Source organism: Culex pipiens, chromosome 3 (assembly GCF_016801865.2).
Source record: "Culex pipiens pallens isolate TS chromosome 3, TS_CPP_V2, whole genome shotgun sequence".
In the NCBI taxonomy this organism is placed as follows: domain Eukaryota; kingdom Metazoa; phylum Arthropoda; class Insecta; order Diptera; family Culicidae; genus Culex; species Culex pipiens.
This window is the reverse complement of record NC_068939.1, coordinates 124,974,530-124,986,900: the sequence shown is the minus strand read 5'-3', so window position 1 is coordinate 124,986,900 and position 12,371 is coordinate 124,974,530. Positions and strand designations below refer to the sequence as shown.

Genomic DNA, 12,371 nt, shown 5'->3' with positions numbered 1-12,371 from the left:
CGATTACAGTGCCTGGTCGCCCGGCTGTTGAAATCGAGGGAGCATTAGCGGATGCCGACTGTCAATACCTCATGCGTATCAACCTAAGGCAAGCGGAGAGGATGTCGAGCCGCTGTCAGTGCGAGCCACCTCCATAAGCTTGCGGTTGTAAGAGCAGAAAGGAAAACTCGCGAGATAGCGTGTAAAATGAGACAGAAGATTCTCTCCGATCGACCCAGGTATCAACAAGTCGTCCGTAAACATCATCACGCGAGATCGTCCGCGTTTCGAGAAAGTGCAGAAAACGCTGAAAGATGCAAACATTCTGTACTACACGCATGATTCGCCGGAAAACCTTCCGGTCAAGGTAGTGGTGACTGGGTTCTCCATCCTAGTGCCACCCAAAGAATTCGTGGATGTAATTCTCGCGAAAAAAAAAAAAAATTTCCGCGAGAAGCTAAAGGGCTCTCGCATAAGGTAACCGAGGTCGGAGACCAGATTCTCTGGCTGCTGTACTTCGAACGCGGTTCCATTAAGATCCAGGACCTGCGCAAAGTTAAATCGTTGGAAGGATTCATGGTGAGCTGGAGATACTTCAGCAAGCGGCCTTCCGATGCTGCCCAATGTCACCGATGCCAACGTTTTGGACACGGTTCCCGGAACTGCACTTTGGCGCCGAAGTGTGTCAAGTGCAGCGCAGCCCACCTCACGGCTGCATGCACGCTGCCCAAGAAAGCATCCCTGGGAAAGGACAACCAAGCCGAGCAGAACAAGCGGAACGTGAAGTGTGCTAACTGTGAGGGTAACCACACGGCCAATTACCGCGGGTGCACCGCTAGGAAGACCTACCTCGAGGCGCTGGCAGGGAACGAACTTAGCCACCCAGTTTTGTAAAAAGTCAAGGGTGCTGTGCTTTAGATGCCACCTGCCCTCAGTTTTTTTTTCGGTGCTTATTATAAGCACCTCAGGTTGAAGGTGCTTATTTTACAGTGACTTTTAAAGAATATTAAATATTCTAAATCAATTTAGAGAAATGCGAAAAAGGTTTCCGTGTGAAGTGTTGTGCGATGAGAATCAGTGTTTTTTTTAATGTTGGCAAAGGTGAATGAAAATTTAGTCCAGTCTCGGACAATTTAAAAAAGCCTTCGACAGGTCAACCCTCGACCGAACCCCGTCAAACGAATCCTCCTGGATTCGGGCGTACTTACGCCAGCGTGGCGGCTACCGCAAACGGTCCAACCCGGACAGCAACAGTGATGGTGATTTATTCACCCTCACCGAATTCCTCTCCCTTGCGAGGGACATGTATACGCGACTCAACACTTGCCGAAACAAGCTGGAGCAGTTCTTCGCGCTGCAAGAGCTGATGGGGAAGTACCTATGCCCTGCATAGGTGCAAGCTCACACACTGTGGAACAGTCTTCGCCTTCAGTAACGAACTGTTTTTTTTTCTGTGATATATATTTAAGCTTTCCTATCCTCCTTCTCTTTCCATAGTAATAGTAGCAGTTATTTTAGAAAGTTTTTTCTGCTCTTGCTTAACCGACTGAAACTGAATTTATTTCATCCAACTGATTATATTTGAATTAATTTGTAGTTGTAAGGATCTCCAAAACTCTGCATTCTGTTATTAGTTAAGCAAATTGTATTCTGATTAGTACAACAAATAAACATGAATTGATTTGAATTGAATTAATTGTGGTTTACCATATTTTCAGTCGAAATGTTTGAGTAAATAATGTTTTGTAAAAATAAAAATGATCGAAATTTTCTGATTTGTTAATGCGTTGTTGAAAAAATCATGAATCTTAAAATTCATTTGTAAAATAATAATTGTATTGTACAGAGCATTTTGCCATAATGAAAAAGAGCATTATAATCCTTGTAGATTTTAGATTGCAAACACAAACTCAAAAGGCTTTCGGCATAAGACATAAGACATCGGCCAGGAAGCAATAAGCGGTTCTTTCCAATTATCAACTCCACAAATCTTTATTCTCCCAGATGGACCTTTGTGGACGCATTCAATCTCACTTGAGCTCGCTGTGTTTGGCTTCGTAATCGTACCCGTCCATAATGGCCTTAATAGTTTTAAGTTCCTTCAACAGAACCGGAACGTCGCAACGATTTATGTTGACCGCGTGGGTCGTTCGCTGGGGGACACCGTTGATGATTTCATTTTTGATTCCCAACTGCAGCTGGACGCAATCTATTGTGTTTTCCGGAATGCTGCTGGTGACGTTTTCCAGCTCATTTATGGTCAAACTAGACTGCCGGAGTTTGGTCCGGATTTGACCCACGTATTCTTCGAGCACACGACACATGACCGTGGTGTGATCTTTGGGCAGTCCAAGCTGCTGAAGTTCCGTACCAAAAACGGAACTTTCCGTGCTAAAACGGGCCGCACTTACCAGCAGAAACCGGATACAGGCGAAGGCCGCTTTCGGAGAGTCCATCGTTCCCTTGGTGATTCCAAAAATGGCCCGAACTTTATCTTCCTGAAACGAGACAGAGAGGCCAACAACCCATCTATTAAGCGACTCATTAACCCACACAACTGTTGAGTAGTGCAAACCTACCGGAACCTCTTCGCCGCCCGCGATGCATTTGGCGACATGTTGGGCCACCTCGGCAAGCTGTTCCACCCCCAGCACGGCCAGGTTGGAATGGATCTCCGCCAGCACCCAGTCCGGGCAGTCACCCTCTCCGCAGAAGCGAAATTTCTGAAAGGAAATGACCCGTGTTAAGGTAACAATTCATCCGCTGTTTAGTGTTCCAGGTACACGATAATGAACATTTTAATTATTTAGCAGTCTAATTGATTTCCAGTGGCCCCGAAAAAGTTATGATGGAATCAAAAACTGGGACAAGGGCAGCATCGTGGCTGTGATTTGGCAGGAATCGTTGGTCGTTTTCCCTTTATGATTGCCAATATTGTTTTACTTTCACCCGTTTAAGGTACGTTTTTAAAGTATTTTGAAGGCACATACTGCCCACGTTTGCGTAAATGTCACAAGAATAACACAGTAAATAATTCATAGTGATATTACATCTTGGAAGGAGTACAATTTTTAATTCAGAAAAAAATTGTAATTTTACCTCTGAAAATGTATAATTTTACCACTTTTCTGATATAATGTTTTCAGGGGCCACAAAATCTCAACTTTTGAGCCTAAGATTTTTTGTTACTTCAGTTTTGAATGTAAAATTAAATTTGCAATCAAAAAGTACTACACAGATTTTTTGATAAATTGCCACGTTTTCAAGATGAACCCGAATGAACCCTGATGAACCACTTAAAGTTTAATTATAACTGACGAACGTTTTTCGATTATTATTTTTAAATACCTACTGTCCATGATTGAAATATATTTTTCAGAAAATAAAAAAAAAATCTCAACAGACAGCGAATGACAGAAAATTTAAGTTTTCTAATTCTCGTTTTAGTACCAATATCTCAGAAACTAATTGCGGTTTTTGTTCTCTCAAAATACTCAAAAAAAAATACGAATTTTGGGAAATAGACTTTCTGTTGATGATATAATAAACATTTTTTAAGTACATTTTTTTTCTGATTAGATCCTTGATTAGATCTCTTTCAACTTTGCCTAAGACACCAAATCGATTTGGTGTCTTCGGCTAAGTTGTAGGTATGGATAAAGACTACACTGAAAAAATATGATACACATATGGTGATTTTTAATTTAACTTTTTGTCACTAAAACTTGATTTGCAAAAAACACTATTTTTATTTTTTTTTATTTTCTGATATGTTTTAGGGGACATCAAATGCCAACTTTTCAGAAATTTCCAGAATGGGCAAAAAATCTTTGACCGAGTTATACATTTTTGAATCAATACTGATTTTTTTTTAAAATCGAAATACTGGTAGAAACAAAATTTCCACTTCAGTTTTCGATGTAAAATCAAATTTGCAATCAAAGAATACATTAGTGAAATTTTGATAAAGTGCACCGTTTTCAAGTTAAAGCCACATTCAGGTAACTTTTTTTTTAGCAGTTATTTTTTTTTAAATTAGTGCCCATGTTCACCCACTCTTGAAAAAAATATTTTTGAAAGGCTGAGAAAATTCTCTATATTTTGCGTTTTTTGAACTTTGTTGATACGACCCTTAGTTGCTGAGATATTGCCATGCAAAGATTAAAAACAGGAAAATTGATTTTTTCTAAGTCTCACCCAAACAACCCACCATTTCCTAATGACGATATATCAGCAACTAAGTGTCCGATTTTGACATTCGTGAAATTTTCTGATCTTTTCGAAAAAAAATTATCATTTTTTTTAAATCAAGATTATCATTTTAAAAGGGCCAAACATTCAATTTAATTTAATTCAATATAACGCCATTTTTAAATATTATTCTTATTTTAACATTGAAAATTGGACCATTATGCTGAGATATCGACATTAGAAAATGGTGGGTTGTTTGAGTTAGACTTAGAAATAGAGCGTCCAAGTTCCCGTCCCGGGAAAAAAAATCCCGGGATTTTCCGAAAAAAAATATTTTCCGTTACAAATTTCCCGGGAATTCCCGAAATTCAAGCGGATGTTGTATAAATTTTCCTAACTTTTTGGCACCAATATTTTGAACCAAAAATTAATGAAAGAACCATATTTCATTTTATTCATTTCAATCGACTGTTCATATTAAACTAATAAGCTTGTATGTAAATTGCATGTCAAGGTTTGATTCAGATAACATTTATTTCTGAAGCATTCACAACTGGGAATAGACCTAACTTATTTGTTGGGCAACAAAAATAACGCTATTATGGAATGAAAATAAACTATTTTATTTTTGGTAACCTTTTTTAACATTTTTTTTATATTAGATCAAAATTGAGATATTTTTGAACGTTTTTGTTTACTTTGACCAAGTTTGATGGAAATTGAATTGATATTTTTTCAAAGAAGGTTGTGCAAGAAGAAATTGTTTAATAGTATTCGAGAAATTACAGTCTGTAAGAAAGGGCGTAAGAAAGTTAATCATGAAAAACATGTATTGTTTAATTTAAACCACTTTTTGCACAATAAAAATTCTTTTAAGCTAAGTAATACCTGTTACAAAAACTATATACCTGTTACAAAAACTATACCATAAATGAAACCATAAAAAACAACATCGTATCATATGAAAGGTTTCCAAAAAATGCAAACATATTTAAAAACTCGCTAAAATATTTGACAACTTTGCTTTGTGATTTCATGCAAAAGTGGATCTTACTCAATTTTCAAACACCTTGATTTAAACAATAATACTTCACAACAAAAAATACGAACGATTTTTGTTTACTTGGTACGATTTCAAAGGCAGCATATTACATTAGAATTTGTATATTTTATTTAAAGTTGTATGATTTTTTACAAGCAGTTGAACCATCAATGATTCCTTACACTCATTTAGATTAAAGTTGCTGTTCTATACAATTTTTTTTGCAAAATATAAATCAGAAGCGGGATCCGATTAATTTTAAATAAATTTAAAATTTCCTTGGAATTTCCGGGAAATTGGTTGAAAATTTCCAGGTTTCCGGGAATTTTGTATTCCCGGGAAATTGGACGCTCTACCTAGAAAAAAACAATTTTCCTGTTTTTAAATCTTTGTATGGCAATATCTCAGCAACTAAGGGTCGTATCAACAAAGTTCACAAAAGCAAAATATAGAGAATTTTATCAGCTTTTCAAAAATATTTTTTTCAAAAGTGGACAAACATGGGCACTAATTAAAAAAAAATGAATAACTTCTACTATTAAAAAAAATAGAAACGATTTTTCCCATACAAACATCTAGCGATTTGAGGGAGGGGTTCCCATGGTCAGAATAAGCTCAATTTGAAATTTAGCCTAGTGATGGCCCAATCTTTGATTCTAGGGGGTAGTGCCGAAGAAGCCCGGATTTGGACCACCCTAATGTTCGTCAACGAAATTCTGATGTTTTTTTAAATCAGGTTTCGAAACATTGGTTGAAGCACCATGCGTCTCCAGCAAAATGTACTGAAAACATATTTCTAGTTATGGAGAAGCATGGTACACGCAGAAACAAATTTGTGTACGATCAGCTTGTGCGAAGAAGTTTGATCCAACAAAAATTTTGTTGGATATAATCAACAAAATTTTCCGTTCAATCAAGCTGGATTCTTCTCAATTAGGTTTTACGCACGCACATTTTTACAGAGACACACGTGCAAAAAATGTAAACAGTGCAGCCAAGCTGTCAAATTTCTAACCTCAAAACCGAGTCGGCGTAAAACCTAATTCCACAAAAACTTTTGGTAGTTATGAAAAAGGGTGCTTTGACGTTTAGCGTTTATTCCGTTTTGTTGATTTAGATATGCGATATTTTTCTGTATTGACTTTAAATTTGCTAATTCATGATTAATACATCCATTAAAAAAAATTAAAGCAGTTATTTCCAATTATGGAAAGTGTTGAAACTCTGATAATCCGTTCAAAAGTTATGAGCAAGTTATCAGCAATAACAAATAAGGCCAGATGATGTTGTCATGTATAAAATTGCTATTTTAACGTGAGCAACGTGTTTCAAAAAGACTCAGCAGTATCGGTTAGAGTCTTGCATTTATTTAGCACATGTCAAAACAATCATTCCCGATATGTTCGCGACATGAAGAAGGTTAGTCAAAAGTTTTCAGCAGGGTTATATCCGATAGATATGAAAGGTTCTCAAGTAACCGATCTTCCCCAACTCCGTTCCCAAATTTCACTAAAATTTCATTAAATGAAAAGTTTTCACCTCACGTAGCGCCCTCTTCTCATCCACGTCAATCAACGGCGTGCCGCACGCTCAAAACTCCCCCGCACGCGTCAAAATTATTCGCTGCAATCATTCAAAATTCTCCAACTGGCCATCATCGCATCACTCGTTGACTGACTGGCGCGTGCTTACTTACTGCCAGCTTCATCTTATGAGTAGGAGTGGGATATAACACCATTCATCAATTACTTTACGGCCGAACGGCGTTTGATTGCGCGCGCAAAAAGGACCTCTTTGACGACACCTTTTGCCGCTCCTCAACTCTTTCATGGACGGACGAAAATTGGTTTCTCAAATGGTCTCGACTCATTTAAATGAAGCGTGCTCTGCTCTTGCCTGCGTCTTCTTTTCAGAGCTGTTGAGCATAATTTAATGAGTTTATATGCTCGGAAGAAGTCGTTTCGACGCGAGGACGAAGAAGCCCCAGAGTGGGTGGGTTGGTCGAAAAGTACTTGTAGTACACAGGTAAAGGGTTCCACCTGAGTGACCAGGCGCGCCGCCGATTTCGGAGGCTGTTGGCTTATAAAAGGACACGCCGCAACGGTCAACTCCGTCAGTTGGGATAAAACCGTTGCACGTGAGACATGTGAGATTCGATTTCGTTTAAAAACAGCAATCCCGAAGAAAAAGAAGTCCCACAGAGACATGCCTCGAATAGTGTTGCACCTGGTTCTGACGGTGGTGGCCGGAACGGTACTGGCCCTCGACCAGGACCAGCAGCAGGACGGCGGAAGTGATGGTAGTGATGAACTGGCCAGGATTATCAACGGCTGTGAGTGGACTAGCAGGCAGAACGTCATCTCGGAGATACTGCTCGAGCGGTACCGGAAGTACGTGCTGGACCGATTTCTGCTGCTGGACGACGTGTGCGCGGTGTACGAGTGGAATAAAAACCTCAAACAGCAGCCGCCTGAGGAGTTTGACGGGATGGAGAACGCGGTTGGGGATGGGAAAAGTGAGTGTGATTTGTGATGTGTGTGTTGTTTGAAAGCATGTGTATGCAGTGTTCGAACTGTTGCATTTCCGGGATAAGACACCGAAAACCAACAACTTCAATAAAAGTTGCAAAATTGTTAAGGATTACTGCACCAACCAACAAAAAATAGGAATAAGCAAACGCGTATTCTAACGCATTTCATGGGTGATTTAGTGTCCAAAGTATAACAAAATGTTTCAAACCTTACTTCAAAAATAAAAAGGGTCGGTGGAGTAGCGGTAAGCGTGATTGCCTCTCACCCCAGCAGGCCTGGATTTCAATCCCAGTCGCCACCGTCGGAAGTTTCAACGGTTTTTTTTTCTTCGGGAACTTTTCAGCACTCATATCCGGAGTTTATAAAAACAGGTCTTGTATGCTATGGAGTTTCTTACGTTTGAAAAAAAAATTGTTCAGAAATTGATATGTCATTTTATGGTAAATTTATTGTTTTTTTCGAATCTGTAAAAACTAAGCGAGGTAATTTTTTCATTTAGAACAAAAACTGTCATTTTAAAATTACGTGTTTTTTTTTATTTTGCAGGATTACTTTTTAGAGTGTATCAATGTTCTACAAAGTTGTAAAGCAGACCAAAACAACAAAAAATGGAGTATGAACATAAGGGGTTTGCATGTTTGCATTCTTCACGAGTTACCAGAATTCTACGAAAAAGTTTTTTGAAAAAGTGATGAATTTACCATTTTTGACCAGTTTTTAGAAGTTTTAACTCCTAAAAATCAATCGTGTTCGGAAAGTCAGCAAATTTGCCTTAAGAATGGCCTTACAGACGTTTGTTGCGGCAGTATCTGGGTTGCTTCTTTTTTTTTGGAAAAATCTCCGCATTTGAGCATAGCATGAGCCACAATAAACGTACAAAGCGTCAATATTAAGCAAAATTTGCTGAACTTTCCAAAAAAAAATACTTTAAAAAAAACAATTGAGTTTTAGGGGTCTGGTCAAAAATGAAAGAAATCATCAACATTTCATAAAACTTTTTCGTAAAATTCTGAAAACATGTGAAAATACATTCAAACCCCTTATGTTTGTACATATATTTTTTTTGTCTGCTCTACTCTTTGTAAAACATTGGTACGCTCTAAAAAGTTAGAACAAACCCGCATTTTTTAATTAAAAATATTGTTCTAAATCAAAAAGAAACACTACTCTTGGATATTGAAGATTCGAAAATTACAGTAAAATTTACCATAATGACATGTCTCTCGATTTTTGACAGTTGAGTAACGGGAAATGGCAGCGATTTTGATACTATTTTTTCATCTTTTTTTTGGTAATTTTGAGTATGCCATCAAATCGGGTGTCCAATTTTAAACAAAACTCCCTGTGACACCAAATTTATATCTCTTCACGATTTCGAGCTACAAATCACTAATAAACGTGTCTTTGTGAAAATCCAGAAAAATAAAAGACGTCGTATAGCCCCACCATCACGAGATATCGAAAAATGGATCTCGGATTCGTGATCAGGGACCAAAATTACCCCTAAGGACAAAGATTCACGGAAATCGAAGAGCTTTTAAATTGGATTTTTCAGTGAAACTCATTGGGTTGGTGTCCGTGTATTTATCCCCTAAACTCCCAAGCTTGAGAAAAATTCTCCCTTCTTACATGGATATTATATTATATTTATATTTTTATGGAAATTCCCCCTTTTTCTCGAGCTTGGGAGTTTAGGTGTTAATAAATCACTTTGGAATAAATGAATGACGCGTTTTAATATTTACGTAAGCTTTTTTACTATCCAGGTTTCTACCACACTGAAAAAAAATACTATTCTCAGATATGAGCAATGTAACTGAGGTCATATCGGTAAGCCTATACATCCAATTCAAATGCTGTTAAAGGCCAACTTATAGGAAATTTGACGAGCTTTTCGGTAAAAATATTTTCGAGACTGAAGAATCAAGTCTGTCATTTAGAAATTGCATAAAACCATAAAAACCGAATTTTTCAACATTTTTATTTTTTAAACCGCTGTATTTTCACAACGATTGAACATAGGACAATGGTCAATATCGAGACTTTTAGGTAAAATTGTCTGAGAAATCGATTCCCCCTATAGGTTTTTGAATTTTTTTACGATTTGACCATTTTTCAAAATAACAGTTTTAGTAAATGATTTTTGTATTTTTTTAGGAGAGACATATCATCCTGCATTTTTCGTGAGTCTTTTTGTAACATCTTAGGCTATTTCCTCAAAAATGTTGAACGAAAACAAATCGTGACATCACCTTCAAATTTAACTAAAAACTTAAAAATTGAAAATCTCATGGATGTGGCGTGTATTTTACTTTCAGTGTATTTTTTCAGAAAGCCCGTCCAATTTCCTACAAGTTTGTTTTGACCACTTTTTGATACGATGCAACGGCTTTGAGTTACAGTAATTTTTAAGTTACAAAATACAAAAATATTTAAATTACTTACGCCCTTCTCAAATGTAATTTTCGAGTACAATTGGCTCCATATACACAAAAATGGCTTATATATGCCTAAGATAACATGTCTAAAAAGTTTCATTGAAATCGGAGATGGTCGGGTACAAAAGTATCAGGCAAATTACTGATTTGAGCTGGAATTGCTCTATATCAGAAAAAATTAAAAATTGTAATTTTGACGATCAAAAATGTGAAAATTTAGCCAAAAAGGTTGGGCAAAACCTGCTCTATATAAACAACACACCATCAAGATCTGAACCCGTGCACAAAATTAACTCGTGAGATTTTTTTATATCCTAATTAGCTTTTAAAAAACGGGCATGGCCTTTTATTTGTTTAATTTTACAAATAAAAATATGTTGTTTTAAACAGAATACTTTTTAAAGATCTAAATGTGATTTGTTTCTTCAGATAACAACGACTTCCACAATACCCAAGAACATGTCCAAAATGACGATGAAGACGACGATGACCAATCGCCTCAAAAATCCCCGTCCAACTCAACGTGCAGCAAGAGTGCCAAGGACGCTTTCAACTGTCTGACGCACCAGTTGGGCGATCCCACGATGAACGCCATCATCCTGGACAATCTGGAACTGATCTGCGATCCACGGTACTCCTCGTCCAGCACTTCCGGTGCCCAAAAACGCAGCAAATACGTATCGAAGCAAAAGTTCTTCTCCTGGGGCGGAAAGCGCAACAACGTGTTCTACCCGTGGGGTGGCAAACGGGTGTCCGGACGGGTCCACCGCCAGCCCAAGATCGTCATCCGGAATCCGTTCCACTCGTGGGGTGGCAAGCGCAGCTCCGGCGATGTGCAGGACTTTTAAGTCCGATGTTAGAAAGAGTCCGTCGCGTTCCCTTCGGGGAAGTGTGGCCGAAGCCCGTTGAGTCTATTTCCTTGCAATAAATACCCAAACATCAGTTGTCAGTGCATGTTCCAGTTTCATTCATAGGCGTACAATGTATAATAAACGAGCATATTAAGCCCCCACCAAGGGTTGAGTGTTGAGTACGATGTAGTTTGAAAGAAATGCCTTCATTGAAATTCTTCTTACTAAATAAAATTCGATTTTTTCGCGATGTTCAGGATGTGATTTCGAGCAAATTTTGATCTACGGAAAAATGGGCTTCTTTTGTACTATGAATTATGATTTTTTCTATCATTTAAATTCAATACATTAATTTTTCAGGCTAGTTTTGTTGTAACTTAAAATCAAGTCCCAAAATTTTGTTTAGAGTATAAGCAAATTCATCATTCTGGATATAAAGTTCGTTGCAAATATTTTTCAAAAATTAAGAAAGGAAATTGTCAACAAACTTGAAGAAAATAATATATTTTTATAAAGTTTAATATTGAAAAAAACAATGAATTGGTATCTGTACATGCTCATATATGTATCATAACTGAAATAATAAAAATATTTTGTAACGTATTGGAACCTTAGTAAAGCATAAAAAATCGCAATCCTTACTAACTTTTAATAAAAGTTATTATTGCAAAACAACACCAATTATGCGTTATTGGAATTTAGATTGTTGTGTCTGGGGAACTTGAATCTAAAAACTAGGGGAAATATACCCATTTTAATCACTCTAAGCCGTTCGACCAATTCTCATCACTGCATCAACTAAAGAAGCTATAATTCTATGTTAGCAATGATGTTGATACAATAGAACTTTTTTGTCAAAGTTTCCTTTAACTTTCTTTCAAAAAATAAATAATATTATTTGCAAAACTACTTTGTAAAAAATTTTTATTGGTGTTTTTTAAAGTTTTATCAAACATTACTTCCGGCCCGTCTCTGCTTTCTAAAAATCAGATCTGGCCGGAACATACCTATCTTGGTTTAATGTAAAATGTAGTTTAAAAAACCCATAAAGTAGTTTATGCAACTAATTGCAAAAACACATTGAAATAGATCCTCTTTTTTAATAACTTTTCCAATAAATAATAAAAATTGGTGAAGTGGCATAAACACTTGTTTTCAGAACCCTAAATATTCGAGAAAAATATTCAATTGACTCACCATTGTTGATTGGTGGACAAGGCTTCCTCAGAACTTCATAAACCAATTGAATTTTATTACTTTATCATACTATTATTTCATAGTTTAAAAATCACTTATAAATTTGGGAGGATTCAATCGTTTCAATCTCAAACCGCGAATC

At 37.0% G+C, this 12,371-nt stretch overlaps 2 protein-coding genes across 2 annotated transcripts; one reads left to right on the top strand and one right to left on the bottom strand.

The window, feature by feature from the left end:
• Positions 1-1,945: 1,945 nt before the first annotated feature.
• On the bottom strand, positions 1,946-12,365 carry LOC120412987 (COMM domain-containing protein 4). The gene is made up of 3 exons (XM_039573637.2): positions 12,230-12,365; positions 2,559-2,702; positions 1,946-2,477 (listed from the first exon to the last, which is right to left on the bottom strand). Exons 1-3 carry the CDS (start codon positions 12,230-12,232, stop codon positions 2,010-2,012), a joined length of 615 nt encoding a protein of 204 aa, XP_039429571.1. The 5' UTR covers positions 12,233-12,365; the 3' UTR covers positions 1,946-2,009.
• Positions 7,300-11,204, top strand: LOC120412986 (leucokinins-like). The gene is made up of 2 exons (XM_039573636.2): positions 7,300-7,727; positions 10,611-11,204. The coding sequence occupies exons 1-2, from the start codon at positions 7,418-7,420 to the stop codon at positions 11,027-11,029; spliced, it is 729 nt and encodes a 242-aa protein (XP_039429570.1). The 5' UTR covers positions 7,300-7,417; the 3' UTR covers positions 11,030-11,204.
• Positions 12,366-12,371: the final 6 nt, after the last annotated feature.